Genomic DNA, 25,352 nt, shown 5'->3' with positions numbered 1-25,352 from the left:
GAACTTTGTTCTTCAAATATTTGGAAAGTTCCTCTAATTATACTCATATCCACATTGCAACACTATCAAAGTAATAAAATAGATGATTAATGTAATGATTTCAACTTCAACTTCAAATATATATTCATTACATTGAAATAATAAATAATAGTACATTTTTGCTAATACTTATGCATCGAAATGAAATAATATTTTAATTTATTAGCATGGACACTGAAATTCAGAATAAGGAGGAGGGAAGAGGAAGCTGTTGTTAGAATTTTCTGATACAAAAATATTATTTAAAAAAAGTAAGTTTAACAAATTAAATATTTATCTTAATTATAAATCTTAATAAATAACACAACTAAGTTTATAGTTTTATAACTTTTTTTTTTAGTTTTTGAATTTTATAGACAACTATTAAAAAATATATTGTTAGAATTTTCTTATTTTCTGACATAAACTTTTTCTAAAAGTAAGTTTAACAACTTAAATATTTATCCTTAATTATAAATGTTAATAAATAACAAAACTAAGTTTATAATTCCTATAACTTTTTTTAGTTTTTGAATTTTATAGACAAATCTTAAAAAAAAATATTTATATCAATTAATTTTAATTTATTTTATATTTAAGAATGTTCCACTTTAACACTCTTCTTAAATGACATGTCTGACACTCTGAATACGTATCGGTGAATTGTCTAATTTAAAAAATATTTATTGAATTTTTGACAATTCTAACATAATTTAAAAAAAAAATATTTATTATCTAAAAATTCAAATTTATTATATAAACATTTATTAAAATTATAAAAATAAAGAAGAAATATTTTAAACCCGTAATAAAAAATATATTTTGACAAAAAAACTGAAAGATAATTAATTTTCTACGTAGTGTTCGAGGTACATATGCGCTAGGTAAAGTAGTTTAAATAATAACGGTTGAAAAAAAAAAACAAAGGCGAAAGTTTAATCGGAATGAAATGATATAAAAGAGGGGTTTTTTGTTGTTCAGTAAAATTAAAATTCAATCACAATCCACATTGTTGTCCCAAACGCTAACCCCTTCTTTCTTCTTTCTTTCTCTCTTCTCTGAAAACCCTAAATTTGTCTCAATTTGCATTTGGTCCATGGAAGCGTGATTCTCTCTTAAACCCTCCCTCGCGATTCATCACCGCACCTCGAATCTCACGCTTCCACCTTCCTCCAAATGTCTCTTCCACCCATAGAGTGTCTGTACGTAACAGAGGACTGTGTTCGCGAATGGAGGACTGCCAACCCTGCCCTCAAGGTCTCCCAAGCTGTCCCCATGCTTCGCTTCCTCTACGAGCTCTGTTGGACTATGGTACTAATTAATCATAACTTTAGTTCTTTCTTTATTTTCTTGTTTTGGGTTTAAATTGAAAATCTCGGTGCCCACTTGGATGCTCCGATTGCTTCATTTTGGGATACTGGACTCATTTCTTGTTCTGGGTTGCTATCAGGTTAGGGGTGAACTGCCGTTTCCCAAGTGTAAAGTTGCGTTGGATTCTGTCATATTTTCAGAACAAGCTTCCAATGACCAAATAGCTTCGAATTTTGCTGATATAGTGACCCAGATGGCTCAAGATGTGAGTTCTGCTGCTGCTTTGCTCTTGTCTTATTGTTGATTGTTAGTCTTCATTTCTTTTATCTTTCCTTTTTTCCCCTTATAGCTTCTATTGTCTCTCTCTCTCACTCACACCCACCCACCCTTTTCTTTCCCGTATCAATCAACTAAGAGTATAGTACCAAAGAAACATGGGAACATCTGAATAGTAGCTGTGTCATGAGCAACAAGAAATCTGCAGGGGCACTTCCAATGTTTTATAATTATGTACGTTTACATTGTAAACTTTTATACTTATAAGATTGAATGCCGTAATAACTAAGAAACATAGACCCTTTTAAACAGTAGCAGTTTTCGTTCACAACTATGTTTCACACTTGTATTGCTTATATGTTGTTTGGATACGTCAAAAACTCGTCAGTTGCATTTTATAAGCGTTTTCTAAAATATATTTTTACTTTTCTGTCAATAAGATGGAATGACATAATAGCTACGAAGCATGGACCCAAGGTTTCATTGTGATCCTTGATATTGTGGGATATTGTGGACAGATGTGACGGTAGTCTGCTGGTCACCAAGATCCCCAAAATGTGATTGAATTTTTTTAACTTCGGTAATAGACATCTCCAAAACCTTGATGTTTTGGCCACCGTTTTCAGTCACATACTTTTTTAAAACGAACCCTTTCAGATAGTAGCTGTGTTGTGTTGGACTTGTCAAATGCTTTAGTTGGATTTTTATATGTTTTTTTTCCTTTTATTTATATTTAAACTTTTGTGTCAGTAACACTAAATGCTATATTAATTAGATAAATGTTAGCATTTTATTATGTTTACTATGTCTGGTTCTATTTTAAAATATAAATTATCTTGTGATTAACGATATACTTTTTTTACGTTAAATTTAATTGGTTAATAGACTGTATTATACTTGCATTGTACCCTATAGTTTTTAAATTTGCCCCATTATTTAGTCCATGTTGCATCTGTGTCATGTGTTGTATTTGTGCCTCCTATAGAAGTTAGGTGGTTATAACAAAAAGAGTGTGTAAAGGGTTATTTGTAACGCCAAATTACCTATCAAATTCATAGTGAACTTTATAGTATTTCTATACAACCAATTAAATTGTGATAGTAAATGATCGACTTTAAAGGAACAATACGAGAAAGGTAAGAGTTGTAGAAATTAAAATGTTAAATGGATTTGTGGCTACTAAAAAAGGGGCATGATGTTGAATGACTCTATATAAAGAGATATTGGTATGACATGTATTTTTGGAAAGCTGATAGGAATTTGATGAAGATGGTTTGACCATATGCAAAGGAAGTCACTGGTTAGGAGTGTAGAGTGCTTGGTTTCTGGCTTTTTTGAAATGGCCTAGAAGGAGACTAGGAATAACAATGGAAGAATTATTGATCTGGGGATCTCATGGTGAATACTATTTGTAGGAATTTGGTTTTCATCCGTGTCCAATGATGTAGTATGATTTGTGTAGCTGACTTCCCTTAATGAGATCAGTCTAATTGTTGTAGTCTTATGTTTACTATGGCTTATTTTCATTTTAAAACCTTAATTCACAACTGTATCCAGGAAGTAACAAACTTGCAATGAAAAAAATTCCTTGAAAATACCAATTCTGATTATGAAATCACTGTTGTCAAATGTCTAAGATAATTTGAGATTTTGAATGTTTAGTTGTGACAATGAAATTTCTTAATTTTGATTAATGCCTTTGATTTTGAATGTTTGCAAATGTATGAGCTCTTTATATGTATTATTGGTGTGACATTTGTCACTGGGGGGAGACATTAAATACTGTTTCAATTCCTAGTGACGAAAGATTTATGACTGTATTGTTTGTAGTAAGCTCACTTACTGTAATTATATGCTCCTGTCTCCTTGGTTACAGCATACAATGCCTGGAGATTCCCGTTCTCGTCTCATCAAGCTGGTCAGTATTTGATCTTGCATACATACTTTATTTGATGGGAAACCTTAATTTGTAAATCTTCATCTTTTTTGGGTAATCATTATGGTTCTCTTTCCTTTATAATTTTTTATTGATTTTAAAATTTTCATTTTTTCAGGCAAGATGGCTTGTGGAATCTGAAATGGTTCCAGTTAGGCTACTTCAAGAACGTTGTGAGGTTGGCTCCACCCATCATCTGTTTTTCCTATTAAATTTAATTACTTCTGTTTAGTTTGTGAGAAAGCTGAGCATAGGCAGAATATTTAATGTATTAGTAACTTAAGTTTCTTGCATTTTGCAAAAATATTTTTTATATATTGTGTATTTGTAGGAAGAATTCTTGGGGGAGGCTGAATTGATCAAAATTAAGGCTCAGGAGTTGAAGGGTAAAGAGGTGAGCTATTAACTTCTTTATATGAATGCTATAATACCAGGGACTTCTGTTTCTTCTGTTTCCTTCTATTATTCCTATTTCTTCTGCTATCTTTTTATTCTTAGACACTCCTAGAAATTTAGTTTTAAAAGATGGGAAAAATTGATACTTTTTTTGGCCAAAGGAAAAGGTGGAAGCTGTTAATCATCACAAAAAGGAGAGGAGGTTAGCAATCTAATATGTATGTGATAGAAAAAAAGTGTTAAAACTAATGAAGCATCCTTTAAAAAACATCATAGGAAAAAATGATAGCAAAAAAGAAAGGACTAACTCTGTGCATGACAAAGCAGCTATATTTGTAGTCACACACTCTTGAACAATCATGGGCAGAAAGCATGAGAGATGCTAAAAATGTGATCCTACGTGAAAATAGATTTAAAATCATGGCAACAGTTCCAGATGTATTTTTTCAAATACTACCCATGATATACATGGAATATTATCAACGGTATGTTGTCTTGGAAATTTGCCATCTTTCTTTTCATTAAAGCAAATAACAACCCAACAGGAACTTCTATGTAGTAGGACAAACCCATTATTAAGAACCCCAAAAGATTATTCTAATCGAATTTAGTTGATTTGCATTTCATAAGTAAGTTTTTATGGAGTGCTATATGAAGTCCTCAGTCTGTATCAGTGTAACTAACATGTCAATTATCTGTACATCTATGAATTATCATAAAACAACTGAGTAGAGCATCTAGGAAAAGCCATAAACACAACTTATATATACAGGTGCAAGTAGGGCATCTAATTGCATAAAATGCACCGGCATAGTTGATCTGAAGCTTATTTGTATTTGGTACTTTATGTTGCTTGCATCAGACATCAGTAATATGTATCAGCTTGAATTTAAATAAAATTCTTATATGTATTTGGTTCATTTGTGCTGTTTTTCAGGTCAGAGTTAATACCCGACTTCTCTATCAGCAAACCAAATTCAACCTTCTCAGAGAAGAGAGTGAGGGCTATGCAAAGCTGGTATAATCATAGTCACCTATGTCTGGAATTGTTAGGATATGCTCTATGAATTATTGATCACTTGTTACAGCCATAATGATTTGGACTGAAGATCATCCATCTTCAACAATTGTTTTTTATTTGTCGCATTGATCCAATTAGATGCTTTTGTATGTTTTATTGAATTTAGTTAATTTTGTAGGTGACTCTTCTTTGCCGGGACTCCGAAGCACCTACACAAAAATCATCCACAGCAACCATTGGCATTATTAAGGTTTTGATGATTTTAAGTACTATGACTACTCCAATATTGTTTTTTCTCCATAATGATGATCATGGTACTGATTTAGATTACTTCTGCAGTCATTAATTGGCCATTTTGATTTGGATCCAAATCGTGTTTTTGATATTGTAAGTTGGAGATTTTTAGTTGATTTTTTTTTATTAATTCACATTCCTATCTATGTTTCATTTCATGTTTTATCTAGGGACTGATGTATATTTTGCTCAGGTCCTAGAGTGTTTTGAACTGCAGCCTGATGATGATGTGTTTATAGAGTTGATTCCTATATTTCCAAAGGTGGACAATTTAAAATCCTATGTTATTCCTATGTTTAGTTTGTGAAATTTAAGTGACAATTTTTTGAATGATGGTCTTTTTCTCTTTTATGCAGTCTCACGCGTCACAGATTCTTGGGTTTAAATTTCAATATTATCAACGCATGGAAGTTGGCAGTTCTGTTCCATTTGGGCTATATAGACTCACAGCCTTGCTGGTGAAGCAAGATTTTATTGATCTTGATAGCATGTAAGATGTGTTAATGCACTGCTTAAAAATCACATATAGCATTCTTGTATAAAAGTAAACACTAACAGTAATTCAACACTAAATCAATTTTTTCATCCATGACTTTTAAGAAGTGGTGACTGCATTCAAGTTTGTATGCAGTTCCAGTCTTGTGATCTTGTAATTGATAAACGATCATTACTTCTGCTTAATATGTGTTGTGCTATTAATTTTTCTTCAAAAATGGTGATTTATAGAATGGATGCACCATATAATCATGCCAAAGTCTAAGTAAGTGGTAAGTTGTTGTTGGTTCGTTGGAATGTCAAGGCTACCTCTCAAACTGCTAATATTGGTTGGTTGGGATCTTTTGGAGCATTAAGTTTTTTTTACAGAGTTTTTAAGTTTATTTGGTTATTTTCTCTATCTCAAGAATGAAGAATACATCTGCTCACCTAGCTGTTGTGATTGTTTGATACTTTCTCTGTTCATGCATACTGTTACAGTTTATAATTCAGGTTCGTATTTCTTTTGTTTAGGAATGGAGATGTTAGTATTTGGATATTTAGGAATGGGAGAACTAAGCTTGTTGTTTTGGAACTAACTCATGCTTTAATTAAGCTTATTTGTTTGAATTACCTTTAATCTAGTGTGATTATGCAACTGGCATCTGGAGCAGAGTTACATCATGTAATGTTGTACAATTTTTCTAACTCTCATTTTGATTACAGTTACGCTCATCTACTTCCCAGAGATGATGAGGCATTTGAGCATTACAATACTTTCTCTTCCAAGCGACTTGATGAGGTATTCATGCCTTTATTGAATAGACGGTTACCTTTATTTACTTGAATTTTATTGGATGCAAAATGTTTCTTCTTAGGTAGGAAGAAAGAAAATAAAGTATATCTGGCTCAAGAGTAAGAAATTTGTTCTATAAGGAAAAATGGAAGGGGAATGAGCCAAAATGTCTCAAGATTTAAACAAGGCTGTCTAGTTTCCTATATGCTTCTGATTCAGAACACTATTTTTCTGTGTTGCTTCATCTTAATTAAACTACTTGGGTTGGTATGTGAAGAAAATTAGTTTCACAAGCATGTTTCAACCTCTAGCTCAAGTTTTAATTTCGTTGCTTGAATTGAAACATGTCAGTGTTAGTGTTGTTCTTGCATAATATCAAATTATACATGGGTTTTTTTCTTATCCTATCATCTGTTGTTTTCTTATTTAGTTTCAACTAGCTTGATTTTTATAAGGTTGTCAATGTTAACCACAGGCTAATAAGATTGGAAGAATAAACCTTGCTGCAACTGGAAAAGATCTAATGGATGATGAGAAACAGGGGGATGTCAGTATAGATCTCTTTGCTGCCTTAGACCTTGAAACAGAAGCAACTGAAGAGCGAACAACTGAGCTTCAAAGCAGTCAGACTCTGGGCTTGCTTACTGGCTTTCTTTCGGTGGATGACTGGTATGCTTGATTTATACATCTACTATAGCGTCTGATGGCAAAGACTCTTGTTATTACAAGTTATCTTGTTTTTTCTCCTTTAATTTGCTTTGTTTATTGGTGTCTTCACAATGGATCAACTTCCACATTCTATCATAGTGATTAATGATAAAACTGCTTTGTATGGAATGCAACAGCATGCTGAATATATTAGTGTAGTTGGACACCGAAAACAATGGAATTTCTTATTGATGAAATTTGGTTCCATTGTGTGGTTGAGATATTTATCATTCTTCCATAAAATCACCTATTTATCAGTATGTTTTCTTACATGGTGACTTGGTCAACATCAGGTACAGTTATTGAGATATCTGACAGCTCTCAGATTTTATGGCTTTTGCTGAATTTTTGATTCCTCTAGTCCAAATATATTGATTTATGGATCAATTACTTCATTATTTTTTGTACAGTATACTTGTGTTCACAGGATTGCTTTCTGACATATATGTTTTTGAAAATTTGTGCTTTTCCCCCCTCCCTAGGTATCATGCACACCTATTATTTGAACGTCTTTCAGCACTCAATGCTGTGGAACATATTCAAATATGTGACAGTTTGTTTAGGTAAAGCTGATACTATTTCTCTCTCCCTTTCACTTGACATTAGCACAAAAAACTTATATTTTGGTACATTTTTGGGTTTGTGTTTCCCATTTTCGTTGAAGATATTTCTCAGAAAGTAAACTTTAAGTCTAACTCAAAAACCTCACAAAAACGGTTTGTAAGGTGAGATTTGCACTCACTTATATATTACAATTGAACCTTATCTGTAGTTAATGTAAGATCTCTGCCATCCCCCATCATGCCTAGGACTGGACATCTTGAGCGTGAAACTAGCTATTTGTCGGTTATCTGATAGCTGTCCAACCTTTGATAGGATAGGTTTTGCTACCATCTCATTAATGGATTTTAAGCATAATTCAACCTCCAAAACCGGATTGTAAGGTGAGGTTTGCACCCATTATATACTATAATTTGGTCTTATGTCTAGTCAATATCGGATTTCCAACAATACTGGTAATAAGGTGTTCTTTTGGGATATTGCATTTTCTAAAACATGTGAATCCAGATTAGGATGTTATTTTTAATAGAGATTGGAAGTCTATAAGAGGGTCTGAAAGAACAAAGCTATATATCCCAAAAATCTCACCCTTGCTGTCTGCCTCTGTATATTAGAAACTTAAACTACATTGTCGAAATTGTGATCGTACTTAGGATCAGAAGTGTAGAAGAAACAAATTATTGGGATCATAACATGGATATTAATCTGGTACTAAGTACAAAATTATACTTAGAACACACATGGATATAAAGTAACATACAACAAATTAACCATTAAATTTCAATCAACACTTAAAGTGTAAAAGATGATTGATTAAAACTCCAAGCGAATTGGGTACCAAGTGTCACAAACAACTTCCCATTTTTCGGATAGAAATTAATCAAGTTTCAATGGTAAGTGAGAGAGTATGGGATAATTACATGACTTTGGAGTAGGAAAAGAACCACAACTTAGGTATGGCCTTGTGTGAAGTCCAAAATCTAAACCCAAGAAAGGACACAAAAATGTTAGGAGAGTAGAGATAGAAGTCTGGTACAAGTTGAGTGAGGGCAAATTAGAATTGTGTAATGTGTTGAAAGAGGAATTTTAGGGGAGACCTTTTTGTTTTTTTTTTCCTGCAGTGAGTCACGCGATCCAGATCTGACTTGCCAAACAGCATGAACCCAGTCAGAGAAGATTAGCAATCCTGTGTTTTAGCTAGTGAAATCAACAATCCTACCCTGATCTTGCTCCCACTTTATCCTGCTTAAACTTGTTGAACCGTTTGTATGATCCTATGAGTAAATGCTCAATCTTTACAACCTTGGCAAAACTTACTTGAACCTGCTTTAAATACACTGCACCTAAGGGAAGCCACAAAATCTATCTTATCCTGGAGTGAGGTCAAATGGGATGGGATGCCCTTGCAGATGTTATATTGCACAAATTATACCATAGAGCTACATCGCACTGCCAACAAAATTTGTCATTACTTCCTTCCATTCCAAAGCTTTTTGAATCAGACCATGAGACAGCATGTTTGGAACCGTGTTTAAACCTATGTCAATGAGTGTTGGATGTGAAATCTGTCAAGAGTAGCTTCAAGATGGATCCATGTTGAAAACTGACTGGACATTAAACCAAACAGTGTCAAACACACATGACCTGTTCCAAATTTATGTTCAATTTTCATGGGATGACAAGGTGTTTATGGCATGTGCATGCATTTAGGATGCTGTATTATTAGGCCATATGGCTTTGAATTTTATTGCAATTTTTCTGAATGCTTGTATTTTCCCTTATTTATTATATTGGGATCTTCATCCAGGCTTATTCAGAAGTCCATTTCTTCAGCATATGATGTTGTCCGTCTGTCACATCTTCAAAATCCTGGATCATCATCAGGAGGCGCTGATGTTATGGATGTCGATAACTCTTCAGGATGCAATTCTTTCATAGATCTTCCTAAGGAACTTTTTCAGATGCTTTCTTGTACTGGACCTTATCTCTACCGTGATACTGTATTGTTGCAGAAGGTGTATTAAGTTGTTTTGTTAGTTTGTTAACTTAGTTCTCCTTGCTATGTTTTTAATGCTGAAATAACTTCTCCTTCTCCATTTTCTCTTGCAAATATGAGTAGGTTTGTAGGGTCTTGAGAGGTTATTATCTTTCTGCTCTAGAGCTTGTAAGTCGTGGCAATGGTGCCTTGAATCCTCAATTACATGTTCCTGGAAACCCTAACCTACATCTTAAGGAGGCAAAGCTAAGGGTAGAGGATGCTTTAGGGGCATGTGTATTACCTTCTCTGCAGTTAATTCCTGCCAATCCAGCTGTTGGGCAGGAAATATGGGAACTAATGAGTCTTCTTCCTTACGAGGTTCTTTTAATTAATGTTTACCCTTTTACGTGTTTTGGTGTTAGCTAAGTTCAGTTGATAAATTCTATGTATTTAGGTGCGATATCGATTGTATGGTGAATGGGAAAAAGATGAAGAGCGCATTCCTATGCTTTTAGCTGCAAGACAAACTGCCAAGGTGTGCAGATCTATACATGTTTGGTACCATCTGCACTAAATGTTGCAAGCTTGATTCTTCATTATTCCTGTTTTCCTTATTCTTTATTTTCAGTTGGACACTAGACGTATTTTGAAACGGCTGGCAAAGGAAAATTTGAAGCAGCTGGGTCGGATGGTTGCAAAATTAGCTCATGCCAGCCCTATGACTGTCCTCCGAACAATTGTTCATCAGGTGCTAATTTATTAGTGCTTTATACTTAGAGATACTAAAAATACCTGACTGCTTTTATTGATTTCCATTCTCTCATTTTTAAATTTTTCAAATTATGTGATGTGCAGATTGAGGCTTACAGAGACATGATTACTCCTGTAGTGGATGCATTTAAGTACTTGACTCAGGTGTGCACCGTCTGTTTTTCTTTTCTTTGTGTTTGCTGAATCCTTTAATTATGCCTTAATCTGTGACCTCATAATAAGCTGTTAGACATGAAACCTATATTCTATTTGTGGTAACTATGTTCCATTTGTGAGTATTTAGAATGTTATGGTGCCAGACTGATGAATTAAATCTTTGAAAATTGATTATGATTCAATTAATTGCATTGTGTTTTTGTACTCTCTCATCCAATGTAGATTCAGATTTTTTTTTACATGTTCTTACTACCATTTCAAGCCTAGATGCTAAGAAGGTTAGTAGTTTCTTAGGTCATGAAACGGTCTTTGGGAGCATGGTTAGTTGTAGTTTGTTCTTTTTAGAATGTTCTTTTCTCATTTAATCATTTAAATTGGGATGTTCTGCTTTTGTTTTGCTGTGGTTATTTTTCTAAATAAAATATTTTTTTATTAGGAAACAGGAAAAATTACAATGATCAAAACTGACTGACAGAAGTGACTAAAATGCTCAAAAAACCAACACTCTTATCCTTTTCTGTCACATTCGTGAGAAAATTTCTCAATAACTAGTCACTAGAGTGGCGTATCCATTCTGGTGCAAATTATATTTAGTGACACTTCGCCAGAGGGAATCAGTATCTTACTAGTGTGTTGGGATGGAGGAATCTGGAATCTAGAAGAATAAATTGAGGGATTAGCTTGCAATGTTTTTTATTCATCTTTATTAACATTTTATAAATCGTAATTCTTTCTATTTATAAATAGATGTTAACCCCTCACCTATAAACTGTTATTTCCAAATTTTCATAAGTTGGGACTTTTGTTGTTGTTGTTTGGATGAGTGAAAAAGTGAGTGGAAATAATAAGTTGAATTTTTTTTTTATACAAATTTTAAAAAAATCTAACTGAAAATTCAAGCATTATACTTGTATTTTTTCCTTGACAAATTAAAAAATTATTTCTTGCAACCTCTCATCCATGGTAGTCAAAATTGAGACCTCTCATGCATGGATTGTAAGCAGGGAGACCATAACACGAATTAGAATATCCATGAAATTCATATATATGCATGTACACATAATCATATATATGCATCTAAAGTAACATAAATCATTATATCACTCGAAAGACATAACTGAACTTCAATTCAACATGATAAGAAAAATGCAACATAATAAAGATATAAAATAGTAAGCCAATAGATGAAATTATATAGTAAGCAGCCCATATTGGTTACAAACACAATAAGCTGATAGCTCCATCCTTGGTACCAAATAGGAATTTCATTCTAGTTACAAAATAGGAAGCCATCTAAAGCAAATAATCGCTCATGAGATCTTCAGTCCCATCAATTTCGATTCAATTTCCTTCACCATTCAAATCAGTAATGTCCAAATCATCCAGATGTGTAGTTTCTTCCTCTTTAACTTGGATTTGAACCATGTTTTTATCCCAATCCAAGTTGTCTACATCCAACCCTATTCCTTCATTCTTCGCATGCTTACCTTCTGTAATCCACTCATCATCAGATGAATGATCATCAAGATTAATTTGATCTGGTTTTCTTGTTTAAGCCTATTCCTTCTCTGTGTGGACCTAAACAAATGCAAAGGCAAACATGATAAACAAGTAGTAGACTAGTAATTCTATTCTGTAGATATATTTTAATTTATATTAGCTGACTATCTCAAAGGAACTCCAATTACATTCACATCTGGAGGAGCTACATGTTAAGCTGAATACATGAATGACACTATTTTGTAGTTTTGGATGATCATCATCATAAGACTCCCACCAATCTGCTGGAGTCTTTAAATTAACTGAAAATGGGACAATAAACTATTGATCTTGTTTTTTGAAATCTTGAATTTGAACATCAATCAAAGTTTGTTCATCTTGATCCTTCATCATCCTTGTTGGATTTTCCATTAGACCTCATTTCACTTCCACATCAGCTTTAAATCCAGGACAGCATGCAAAAAGCCTATGTAGATGATTTAGTTTTCTGTTTTAAGTTTCAAAACCATTAACTGAATAAATAAATATATAGATAGTTAGATGCCTTTTGTTGACAGCATTAACAACCTTTTATATCTTCTCCTTAGCTTGGTCCATTGCTTCATAATTGAATCCCATGATTTTTTTTATCTGAATCGACCAACCGAAGCACTTTACTTAAAGGCAATGTACCCTTAAAACAAATTATGATATTCCTCCAAAAATTGTTATCCAAAACTGCATCCTCAACCATTTTTCCATCTTTTCTTTATGCAAACCTACTAGACTTCCATTCATTACTAGTAAACAGTGTAATTAAAGGCACCCTAATGTCAAGTAAGATGCGGCAAAGCAATACCTGACCTTATCAAATATTTTTGTGAAGGCTTGTTGTAGAGAAATTAGAGAAGGTTTCAAATAGATATAGGTTGTAATTCTTCTATGTTTTGGAATTGTCTCGTCATGAATTGTGATCTTGTTGCATGCTAGTAAGTATTGTACAATTCATGATGCAAATCGTACGGTAGAATTCTTCTCCCTCGCGATATGAATTGCTGAAGCACTTGTTTTTACTCTCGTATCGCTCTTGTGTAATGCAAAGCCTTATCAGAATTGCATGAATCGCGATTCTGGTTTGTATCGCTCTGATTTGCAATAAATTTGCATTTGGGTTTTACTGTGAACCGGGTCTAGTCATGCAACCCAGTTTGGTAAAAATCCTAAATTTAATTTCTTTTTGACCACAAACTGGACAAGAATAAGTTGTAGGAGCAGGACCTGCAGAGCAGAGGGAAGAAAAACCAATAGCACAAACTGAGTGAAACCGCGAATAGAAATACCGTAAACCTCTGTGCTTCTCCAACCATTAGCACAAACTAATGGAAAGAGCAGGACTTGCGAAACAGTGGACATATGTCCTGGAAACTTAAATGCCTAGACCAATATAAAAGGAAAATCCATAGTATGAAGATGAGGGAGAAGGTGAAGAACTTTTAAAAGAAGATGAAGATGTGGATCTTGGAGTGGAAGAGGATGAAATATGAATGATTAAGATATAGTTTTTGTTTTTGTTTTTGATGTTGTTTAGTATGTATTAGCAACTACCGTAGTCTGCAGTAATTAAGCAGTAGCAGCAGCAACAACACATTTTTTCTATGGCTATAATGCAAAATTTGTTTAGTAGCATAAGACCATTGTTATAAGAATCTTACGCAGCAACCATGCTGTTTTTTTGAAGGTTGTGTTGCTGAAATTGTGTAGTAAATACACATAGATACAATACAACCACACTTTTTGACTAGGTTGATTTGTTATTAATTGTATCTTTGCATGTTTATATATCTTATAAATAAGTATATGCTACATTTTTTAATTTGTATCACAATTCAAATACTATGCTTGGTTAGATAAGGTTTTTGTGCATTCAGTATTTTCTACCGTCTGAAGTTGTTTTGACATTGGAAGATAGTTTTCAACATCGAACCTTATTTACTTTTTTCTTTTAACAGCTCGAGTATGATATATTGGAATATGTTGTGATTGAACGATTAGCACTTGGTGGACGTGATAAGTTAAAGGATGATGGCCTTAATTTGTCAGATTGGCTTCAATCTCTAGCCTCGTTTTGGGGCCATCTGTAAGTTATTTGTTTCCTGGCCACTTTTATTATAGAATATTGAAATTTGTGGTTTGGTTTATCTTTTTCTTCACATATTGTCCTGTGTATCTGGATAATTAAAGGAAATACATATGATCCTTCTTGAGTTGGCTATGTTGTTGCCTTGTGCATATTATTCTGCTGATTAGATAATCTTTTAATACCAATGTGTTGTCTTTGCAACAAATTTAGGCTGTCTACTATCTGTAGGTGATTGTTTCTTTCCCTTCCAGTTTATGCAAACTCTTATTTCATTAGAATTATGTATGTTGCTTAAGTAATAATGTTGATAATAACATTTATTAGTCATATTTATACATTTATGTCTTCCTATAGAATTTAGATATATGCGGGATGCCTTGTATCAAATTCCAGGTTGCAGATCAACCTTAGCAAATGCCGGATTACTGGACATAGCAGCATTTTTATGTCCCTGAGTGGTAATGTCAGATCAAATTCAAACCATTTGGCTTGCTAGTTGGTGGGCATGCGCAGACAGATGTATGGTTCAATTTCTGGTATCTGCTGACAGATTTTTTCAGAATTGTTATCTGTTGGTTGAAAGGGGTGGACATTCTGTGTTGTGGTTCATCTGTCACGTATAATTTTGTAAAGGAGATTGAAAAGATTAAGAAGGGTCATTTAGGATATAGAGGTGACATGTGAGCTGCTGTCACTGTACCATGATTGATGGAGAATTATCTCATTTGAATGAAGTAGTTCATTAAGTTGGATATCTTGGAATGGTCCGAACTGTTGCCATGTACAATTAGTTGATGGAGATGAAGCAATGGGTACTTACAAAATGCAAGGACATCAGTTGGAAGTGTTCGAGTTTTTATTATGTGAAGGATGGGGAGTGGTGTATGTATGATGTGTGGTGGTCAATGGTTTTTTTATCACTTCTAATGTCAAATGACGGGATGATCAGTTTAGTTGCATTTAAGGGGTATTATGTGAAGGAGAGGGCTGGTGTTTGTAACTATACAAATTCATAAGTTGTTTGCCATGTATGGAATCTGAACTGTTTACTGTGCGGTTGATATGTGATGACTGGTCATTCTTGCTAACATCCTACTATTGGACATGAATGGTTGGTCTTGGGGCTGATAACATGTAGGTTTGGATCCTTCTGTTATGATGAGACTTCGGTTGGATTAGCATTCTTCTAAGTTGTCCTCTCTATTTGTTTACTTTCCTCTTGTGATGCAAATGGTGATGACAAGATATCAAGGAAACCATTTACTCTTGTGGAAACTGTTCACTGCATATCTACAAATGAACCTAATGGACGACTAATATTGATAGATAGTGTATTCTTTCTTCAAATAAGAGGATGACGGAAAATACAGCTTTTCATTTGACCTTATCACCAGTAGTTTACTTGATTGGTCAACAATAGTCCATTACGTCATGGTTTCATTATTGTGTTGTCTGTATAGCACTGAGATGCCAATCTTCTGATGAACGGGTAGCATAACATTTCTAATATGTGGTGTCACTTTGCCATATACCTCAATAATGAAGAAAAATATGCTTGTGGCTGCACTATTTTTGCTGAGCATACCTGTTAAATCCTGACGAACTTTGGGTGCCAATATTCTGCTAGGAATTTGTTTTTGCCTTGGAGGGATGGGTATTGAAATACCTGGAGCAGTTTGGTTTGGTTGTCTTCTTTCTCTCTCTACAGTGTTCTCTTATGTTGTATATAATATTGAGTGTGTAATAACATAACAAAGAATTTGTGTGGTTATTTTCTGTATTCTTCTGTTTGGTAATATTAAAGTAAAAGAGAGAGTAGGGTAAATCCCTTGTGTATATTGAACACATAGGGTTATGTTTATATAGGAAAAGAAACATATGGGCTAAGCCCATTACATAAATATGAAATATGTAACAATATCTATAATATCTCATAATATCTAATAATATCTAATAGGTAAATTTAAGTATTTATGTAATGGGCCTTTAAAAGGTGCCTTGATTATATAATTGGTTTGCCTCTCTGAGCTGTTTCTGTTACCTACTGAGAACGAACAACACTTGGAAATTGGAGGAGTGGTCTCCAATCTTTCACAATTCAGAAGAAAAATGCTAGCGATCAAAGTAAATAACTTGGCAACATATGTTTCAATTTAAAATAATAATTAAATTATTTAATTAGTAGCATACAAACAAGAAAACATATAAATCTATCGGTTGTTAAATAATGTGAACAAGTGTTGGATCTAATTATGATAATGTCTTGAGTGAATGTCATACGTTATGTCGTTGAGTCCATTCCTTTTTTGTGGGTGATACGAGAACCTGATTTCCTTGCTACAGGATTCAGCAATGTCATCGGATAATTTTGTGGAATTGTCTGGACATGTGTGGAATTTAATATATACCGAGTTGTGAGGGTTTTCACTAAACATTCAAATTTATGAAATTGTGCATTCATTTTCTTGTCATTTTGCTTTAAATTATTTTCAGTTCATGTTGGTGTTAACTTTTAATAGTTAGTTTGGCTTTGATTGCTCTTTTTTTTATTATTGCCTGCTTATGTTCTATATTGAGTTGTATCTATGTGATTACTGCTTGAACAATTTTCTATGAATGCTTTCATATGCTCAACTCATCTGTTCCTTATAGGTGTAAGAAGTACCCATCAATGGAATTACGGGGCCTTTTCCAGTATCTTGTGAATCAGTTAAAAAAGGGGCAAGGAATTGAGCTTGTTCTACTGCAGGTGTTTCTTCTTTGTCTGTTTTTATAGTAATGATAATCTGTGTTATGGCTCTCACGAAAAATCAAATGTTGCTACTAGTAAATACTTTTGTGGGTTTTGATAGGAGCTTATTCAACAAATGGCAAATGTCCAGTACACAGAGAACTTGACTGAGGAACAGCTTGATGCAATGGCAGGGAGTGACACTCTCAGATATCAAGCAACTTCTTTTGGTGTAACTCGGAATAATAAGGTACAAAAAACTATGTCTTGGAAGATTAGCAAGACATTAATGATAGTGCTGTTTGGATGGATTGAAATTCTACTCCAGGTGTGATAAGTGTGGTAAATGTAAATTCCCTCTGTTGATTTGCATTGGCCTAGTCGTTTACCTGTACTGATCAGACTGGTTAATTAACCCTCATCAGATTGTGTTTTGGCCTAGTTGTTTGCCTGTACTGATCAGACTGGTTAATTAACCCTCATCAGATTTTCACACATTTACTGAATGAAAATTATTTGATTTGTCCATGATAATTGGGATTATAGATTTAACTTCCTGAAGTAGGTAAGTAGAACTAGTTGGAGGATCTCTTTTCATTATTTTGCTGTAAAGAAAGCAAAGAAGTGCACTATTTTATTTAAAAGCATGCTTATCATCTCTTTTCATTATTTTGCTGTAATGAAAGCTAAACCAGTGCAACTACTCTTGTTTGAATATTTTTTCTGTTGCATTGTTTTTGCTTTCATTGCAACAAAATATTGAAAAGTCAACTAATAAGTGCTTTATTTTGCTGCAAACTAAAGAAATTTCTATTGTTAATTAATTTTAGTTACTAATGATTTATAAGCTTCAACATCTGACTTGGGGTTGTCATGGTAAGTTACTTGAGTTATCTGCTAATAAGTGCAGGCATTGATAAAGTCAACTAGCAGACTTAGGGACGCATTACTTCCAAAAGATGAACCAAAGTTGGCAATCCCCCTCTTACTTCTTCTTGCTCAGCATCGTTCTCTGTAAGCTTGTAAACTTAAAAATGTTATAATTGTTTTATGAAGATTCTATTCTCAAAATTTAATGTTTTTGCAGAGCTGTTGTAAATGCAGATGCACCCTACATTAAGATGGTTAGTGAGCAGTTCGATAGATGTCATGGAACTCTCCTTCAATACGTGGAATTTCTTGGCAGTGCAATCACACCATCATCAAATTATGGCATCCTTATTCCCTCGCTCAATGACCTGGTCCACCTTTACCACCTGGACCCTGAGGTTTTTGTTTCCCCTCTACCTCTATTTTATTATGAACTTCCTAAATGTTGTAATGATAGTTGCTACACTTTTATCTGTTGTTTTATCCTGGTTTTCTCTTTATCTGCATCACTTATGCTACATCATTCTTCGCTTGAATTTGTATTTAATGCCATTCTTTCCCCCTGGACTAGGTTGCTTTCTTGATATATCGTCCCGTAATGAGGCTTTTCAAGTCTCAGAGAAATCCTGATGTTTGCTGGCCCTTGGATGATAAACATGCTGCAAGTGATGGATCTTCTAACTTTGAATCTGATCCTCTGGGTGATTCTGGTAGTATGGTTCTAAATTTTGGCTCTGCTCAAAATCCTATAAGGTTATAACCTTAACCTTTTTCACCAGAACATGTTTTAGATGCCATTCCAGTTGATAGACTTAAATATGAAAATGTAAATTATTCTCTGTTTCTGATATGCGATAACATGTGCAAAGTTTATTTCCTTTATGTTGTGGATTAATATTTACTATTTTATTACTGTATCCAGTTGGTCGTATCTTCTTGATACTGTTAAAACCATGTTGCCTCCAAAAGCATGGAATAGCTTATCTCCCGATCTTTATGCAACATTTTGGGGTCTTACATTATATGATCTGTATGTCCCAAAAAATCGATATGAGTCAGAAATAGCCAAGCTGCATGCAAATCTAAAATCTTTGGAGGAGCTTTCTGATAATTCAAGCTCAGCAATTACAAAGAGGAAGAAAGAAAAGGAAAGAATTCAAGAATCTCTTGATCGTCTGATTAGTGAACTGCATAAACACGAGGAGAATGTTGCATCTGTTCATAGTCGTCTTTCTCGTGAAAAAGACAGATGGTTAAGTTCCTGTCCTGACACCTTGAAGATCAACATGGAGTTTCTTCAGCGCTGTATTTTTCCACGCTGTACTTTCAGTATGCCAGATGCTGTTTATTGTGCTATGTTTGTCCACACACTTCATTCCCTTGGAACCCCCTTTTTCAACACAGTCAATCACATAGATGTTTTGATTTGTAAAACCCTACAACCTATGATATGCTGCTGCACTGAATATGAGGCAGGCAGGCTTGGTAGGTTTCTGTATGAGACTTTGAAGATTGCTTACTATTGGAAGGTAATGTGTTTTTATTTGCAAATTTATTTTTATAATATATTTTTAAGGAGTTCATCTTTTTTCATGTTCACTATTTTTAATTCCTTCTTTTCCAGAGTGATGAATCTATTTATGAACGTGAGTGTGGAAACATGCCAGGCTTTGCCGTTTACTATAGATATCCAAATAGCCAACGAGTTACATACGGCCAGTTCATTAAGGTAGGTTCTAGTCTGTACATCTAATTGCTTTTCCTATCAATTTCAACTTGCTTATCACCTGCTCATTACAAGGTAGAAATAATTAAAAATATAAAATATAATTAGAAAGTCATTTTAATTGTGACACTCTGAGCCCACTTTAGTTGTGGCCACTTTGGTGGTTGTTTTAATCCTACCTCAATTAGAGACATGACTTAAATGGAGCTTATTTATAAAGCTTGGACAGTCCTCACCTGGTGAGGTTGAGTTATGTCCTAAGACAATTTTTCTTAAGAAATGTTAAATTATATAATTTTTAAAATTTAATGCTGTAGATGTTATAATAAAAAAAATGCAATATGAACCATTATATATAAGTAACAAACAAAAACTATGAAATTACCTTTAATACAACTAACAAACAAGACTATAAGTATTGATTACTCTGAAATGAATACTATATGAATATATAGCTTAATTACCTTTAATTATTCAAATTTTTGATGTTTTTAGTTGTGTATTGAAATCATTTTCATCCTGTGAAAGAGTTCAGCCTCAATTAATTATATACAATCCAAAAATTACCTTGTCATTGATATGCTATATAATATTTCTGTTTAACGTATTATCTTGCTGATATTTATATAAGCTTTTGACATAAAAAAATGTAATTATATTATTAATTAAACACCTTTATATAAAATTAAGTACTATCCAAATATTCTTTCATTTTAAAGTTGGAATAATGAAATTGACGATAATTAGAGTATTAATAACAGATCATATCATGTATTTGAAGAATGTTATGATATTTTTGTAAAACATTCATCATTTATGCATATAATATTTATTATTTTATTTAATTTTTTTTTTTCTCAAAGCATTGCTAAAAGGACTACAGAAAACGAATTCAGATAATTTATATTTATGTTTCACAAATGTAAAAAATGTATTAGTAATTTTTACAAGACATTCTTAAATTGTCTTTACACTTTTGCTATACAAATAAAACAATAAATTATGAATTCTCACTTCTCATGTTTTGAATTGTATTTTGGGAAAATAAAATAAAATTCTGACAGGTAAGTATGTAGTAAAAGAATGAAAGAGATTAAATGTAACTACTATACTTGTCATGATAATACAAGAGGCATTAATGATATTCTAAGAAAACATTAATGATGCAATTCATTTATCAAAATAAGAGCCATTTTTATTATGTTATAATTCTATCAAAATTAAAAGTGAAATTGCAATAGAATATGTATAAAAAGCAATTAAAAAAAGGTTGTTTGTTTACGATGGGTAGTTTGTTTAAGATCATGGGAAATAAAAGGTTGGCGAATGAAGGGTAAAAGAGGTAAAAAAATGTGTACACGAAAAACAGTAACAAAATTCAATCCCCGATATTAATTGTTGTATAGATCATATAGATTATTTTTTCTTTGGCTTTACTTTATTTATTCCTGATCTATTGTTAGTCTACGGATTGTTAAATGATGCTAAATGAGCCATTTTGTATTTGCTTTTTGGCTGATAGGTACACTGGAAGTGGAGTCAGAGAATCACACGTTTACTAATTCAGTGTCTGGAATCTAGCGAGTACATGGAAATTAGGAATGCTCTCATAATGTTGACAAAAATTTCTAGTGTTTTCCCTGTTACCCGGAAGAGTGGGATAAACCTTGAGAAGCGAGTAAGTTATCCTTATTGTAAGCTTTGCTTCTACTAGTAATTTAAAATATTACATTCAAGTCATTTCATCTTCCATGCAGGTAGCTAAGATTAAAAGTGATGAAAGAGAGGATCTTAAGGTGTTGGCAACTGGTGTTGCAGCAGCATTGGCTGCTAGGAAGGTATGTGTGTCACTAAAGGTTTACCTGTATTTTGTTTCAACATACTAATTCTAACTCATTTTTCAGCCTTCTTGGGTTACTGATGAAGAATTTGGTATGGGTTATCTTGAGTTGAAACCTGCACCATCTGGGACTAAATCTTCAGCTGGAAATCCCTCAACTGTACATAGTGGGATGAATCTCAATGTTTCACAAACTGAATCTGCCAGTGGAAAACATGTGGACTCTGGAAACACAGTCAAAGATCAGGTAATAAGAACAAAAACTACCGATGGCAAGTCTGAAAGAACGGAAAGCATGACTGCGACAAAATCTGATTCTGGCCATACAAAAGTCAAGACCGGTGCAATGGTAAATGGATTTGATGGCCAAACATCCTCGATCTCATCTTCTATACAATCTGGGATGTCAAAATCTATGGAAAACTCAAAGCAAGTGGAAGAATTGATAAATAGAGCATCAGATGATCATGGAACAAGAACTGCTGAGGTAGCATTTAATATTTCGGCTTTAATAGTTAGTGGCAAGGTTTCGTGCATGGATTTTGGGTATAAAAGTATAATACTGTTGGGTTGAAGAATAAGAATTAGAACTGAAGTTGAATGTTAGGATTGATTGGTTCTAGGGCAAAATCGTGCAATAGTCAATGAGAATATTGTTTTGCATGAAAATCAGGCCTGAAAGTGATAAGAAACCCTATGGTCATAAAGACTTGATCGATATAGCCCCATGTTTTATTATGATAAGAAATTAAGAACTGAAGATTATTGTTCAATAAAGTAGTCAATCATTTGCTGTGCCTAATTGTTTTAAAACAATCAGTTTCTTAAATTATATTTGATAATACAGGATACCAATGTATCTTTTCTCTTAAATTATTATAGTTTTCCATTTTTATAGTTTATCCAGAATAATTTGGCTCTCATGTTTTCAGTCAAGAGCCTCAGCAAAGCGTTCAGTGCCTACTGGTTCACTTTCAAAACCATCAAAACAAGACCCTTTAAAAGAAGATAGTAGGTCTGGAAAACCTGTTGCTAGAACTTCAGGTTCCTTGAGTAGTGACAAGGATCTACACAGTGGAACTACCAATGTAACTTCTTCAGTCAGTGCTAATGGTAACACCATTACTGGTTCTACTAAAGGTTCAAATGCACCAGTAAGGATTTCATTGGATGGTCCTGGTAATGAGTCAAAGGCCGAGGTTGGAGTTTCCAAGTCTTCTGATATTAGGGCATCTGTGGTGAAGGATGATGGAAATGATACTGCTGATTTAACTAGAGGATCCTCTTCACGCGTAGTTCATTCCCCCAGGCATGAAAACACAGGAGTTGCTTCAAAATCTAATGAAAAAGTTCAGAAGAGAGCCAGTTCTGCTGAAGAACCAGACAGACTAGGTAAACGACGGAAAGGAGATGTTGAGCTAAGAGATTTTGAAAGTGAAGTTCGATTCTCTGATAGAGATAAGTTGATGGATCCTCGCTTTGCTGATGACAAATTGGGACCAGAGGAACATGGTCTGTACAGAGCAGGTGATAAGTCACTGGAACGTCCAAAAGACAAGGGCAATGAAAGATATGAGAGGGACCACAGGGAAAGATTAGACCGCGTAGACAAGTCTCGGGGTGATGACTCTGTAGCTGAAAAACCTAGGGATAGGTCAATTGAAAGATATGGAAGAGAACGATCCGTTGAGAGAATGCAAGAGAGGGGTAGTGAGAGGAGTTTTAATAGACCACCTGAGAAAGCAAAGGATGAAAGAAGCAAGGATGATAGGAACAAATTACGTTACAGTGATGCATCAGTAGAAAAATCTCATGCTGATGATCGCTTCCATGGTCAAAGCTTGCCTCCACCGCCCCCTTTACCTCCTAATATGGTTCCTCAATCCGTAGGAGCTGGTAGGCGTGATGAAGATGCTGATAGGAGGTATGGAGCAACGAGGCACTCTCAAAGACTTTCTCCAAGGCATGAAGAAAAGGAACGGAGACGATCGGAAGAGACTGTGGTTTCTCAGGATGATGCCAAACGCCGAAAAGAAGATGATTTTCGAGAACGAAAACGTGAAGAGATTAAGGTATGAATAAATATTGGGTATCAATTCTCTCTCTACATTATCTGCTACTAAAGAAGTACGAATATGTACTTTGTGACTTATACATATTATAGCCCTATGGATTAGTGTAAACGTTATAATAGTTGTTAGTCAATTTGATAACAAATGACTAACTGCTGTATTTTTAACAATCGTGGGTTTCTATGAAGAACTACCGATTTCTCTGTTGAAGACGGAATGGGTAATATATTAATTATCACTTGTAGCTGAAAATGAGTGAAACATATGAAAAAATAACTCATTTTGAAAGAAATTATGATGGTTTTATTGTTACAGTTTTAACAGGGCTAATTATTGTTCAGTATTCCACTTAAATTTCTTGCAATTGCAGGTTTTTGCCTTTTCCATTTCGCTTGATATTTTACTAAGTGGTACTAGATTGTGCTTTTCAACATCTATTAGCCTCTTTTGGTGTTTGGATAGACTGGATAAATGACACAGATGGTTAGCCGATTTTTTTTCTTATGATGTTAAATAGTCTTTCTGATCTCTAACGCAGGTTGAAGAGAGGGAGAGAGAAAGAGAGAAAGCAAATGTTCTGAAGGAAGATTTGGATTTAAATGCCGCATCCAAGAGGCGGAAACTTAAGAGGGAGCATCTATCAACTGGTGAACCTGGGGAGTACTCACCTGTAGCTCCTCCACCTCCTCCCACTGGTATTGGTATGCCATTGGGGTATGATGGAAGGGACAGGGGAGACAGAAAGGGACCCGTCATCCAGCATCCAAACTACATAGATGAACCAAATATCAGGATTCACGGTAAAGAGGTGGCCAGCAAGTTGAATCGCCGTGATTCAGATCCGTATCCTTCACCTCACGATATACGCACTTATTATTTTAAGTCATGATTACTTGTCTATCAATATGTCTTTTGGTGGGGGGCAACACTAGACTGTTTACTTATGTGCGCTTCATTTGCATGTATTTTGTCCACTACGTTTTACATCCTTCACTTAAGGAATCGTTTTTAAACATGCATGATATTTTATTATTTATGCATGTTTGAATTGCTTGATGTTCATTCACATTTTCTTAGAAAAGGAGAGCTAATTTGAAATCTTAGAAAAGGATGTCGTGTTTCCATTATATTTGTTCAGTGCTGTGACCTTAATTGAGTATTAGCTTGTATGATCGTGAATGGGATGATGAGAAGAGACAAAGAGCTGATCAAAAGCGAAGGCACCGGAAGTAGAAAATCAAAACTAAACTTTTTTGAGAGTTGTTTCATTTCATGCACGTGCTATAATGCTAACTTTGTGCGTCAGTTGAGGTGGTGGGTTTACAACACTTTTAACTGTCAGCCCTCTAACTTTTATGGTAACTTTTGCCAGATTTCAGCAGAGTTGGAATTATTTAGTCTTTCAAAAGTGAGCATGAAGAAGTTATGAATTCTCTTATAGACTTGTATATAGTGTTTGTATATTCTGGATAGCCGGTGGTCAAATGTACTTCTGAAAATGTGATTATTTCTTTTGAACCTTCATTTACATCAATAGACAAACCTAGGAAACATAGATGTTGTAGACTTGGTGCAACTGTTTGGTGGTCGTTCATGAAGAGGGTTCGTCTGCATTTCAATTGTTGGACCCCAATACTGGAAGTTATACTTGCGGATGGGATCAAGCTCGTGTACTTGTTTGGTTATTAAAACCAACCTTCGGAAATTTAGCCTCTTAAACATAATTATTCTGTGAGCAAGTTCTATTGATTTGTTAATATATATTATCTATATTTATGCATTCATATTTGTCAGTAAA

General features: G+C 34.0%; 1 protein-coding gene across 1 annotated transcript; it reads left to right on the top strand.

The window, feature by feature from the left end:
- Nucleotides 1-1,000: 1,000 nt before the first annotated feature.
- On the top strand, nucleotides 1,001-25,352 carry LOC137812985 (THO complex subunit 2). Its single transcript, XM_068615252.1, has 32 exons — nucleotides 1,001-1,329; nucleotides 1,469-1,594; nucleotides 3,482-3,523; nucleotides 3,660-3,719; nucleotides 3,873-3,935; nucleotides 4,875-4,955; nucleotides 5,137-5,208; nucleotides 5,298-5,345; nucleotides 5,446-5,514; nucleotides 5,609-5,742; nucleotides 6,453-6,528; nucleotides 6,998-7,191; nucleotides 7,713-7,793; nucleotides 9,599-9,806; nucleotides 9,911-10,147; nucleotides 10,224-10,304; nucleotides 10,398-10,517; nucleotides 10,625-10,684; nucleotides 14,185-14,312; nucleotides 16,968-17,064; nucleotides 17,168-17,296; nucleotides 17,957-18,060; nucleotides 18,134-18,314; nucleotides 18,488-18,669; nucleotides 18,839-19,445; nucleotides 19,541-19,645; nucleotides 21,165-21,320; nucleotides 21,400-21,480; nucleotides 21,547-21,969; nucleotides 22,415-23,554; nucleotides 24,093-24,397; nucleotides 24,718-25,352. The coding sequence occupies exons 1-32, from the start codon at nucleotides 1,195-1,197 to the stop codon at nucleotides 24,785-24,787; spliced, it is 5,595 nt and encodes a 1,864-aa protein (XP_068471353.1). The 5' UTR covers nucleotides 1,001-1,194; the 3' UTR covers nucleotides 24,788-25,352.

The sequence above is a fragment of the Phaseolus vulgaris genome, chromosome 2, assembly GCF_000499845.2.
Source record: "Phaseolus vulgaris cultivar G19833 chromosome 2, P. vulgaris v2.0, whole genome shotgun sequence".
In the NCBI taxonomy this organism is placed as follows: Eukaryota; Viridiplantae; Streptophyta; class Magnoliopsida; order Fabales; family Fabaceae; genus Phaseolus; species Phaseolus vulgaris.
Note: the sequence above shows the minus strand (reverse complement) of the source record. Positions and strands in the feature narration are given on the sequence as shown.

Excerpts from the sequence above, each read along its gene's own strand:
- LOC137812985 (XM_068615252.1), top strand. The coding sequence starts at position 1,195 with ATGTCTCTTCCACCCATAGAGTGTCTGTACGTAACAGAGGACTGTGTT. Across the intron at positions 18,315-18,487 it reads TTTACCACCTGGACCCTGAG|GTTGCTTTCTTGATATATCG; the intron begins GTTTTTGTTTCC and ends CCCCTGGACTAG. Across the intron at positions 21,321-21,399 it reads GGATAAACCTTGAGAAGCGA|GTAGCTAAGATTAAAAGTGA; the intron begins GTAAGTTATCCT and ends TCTTCCATGCAG.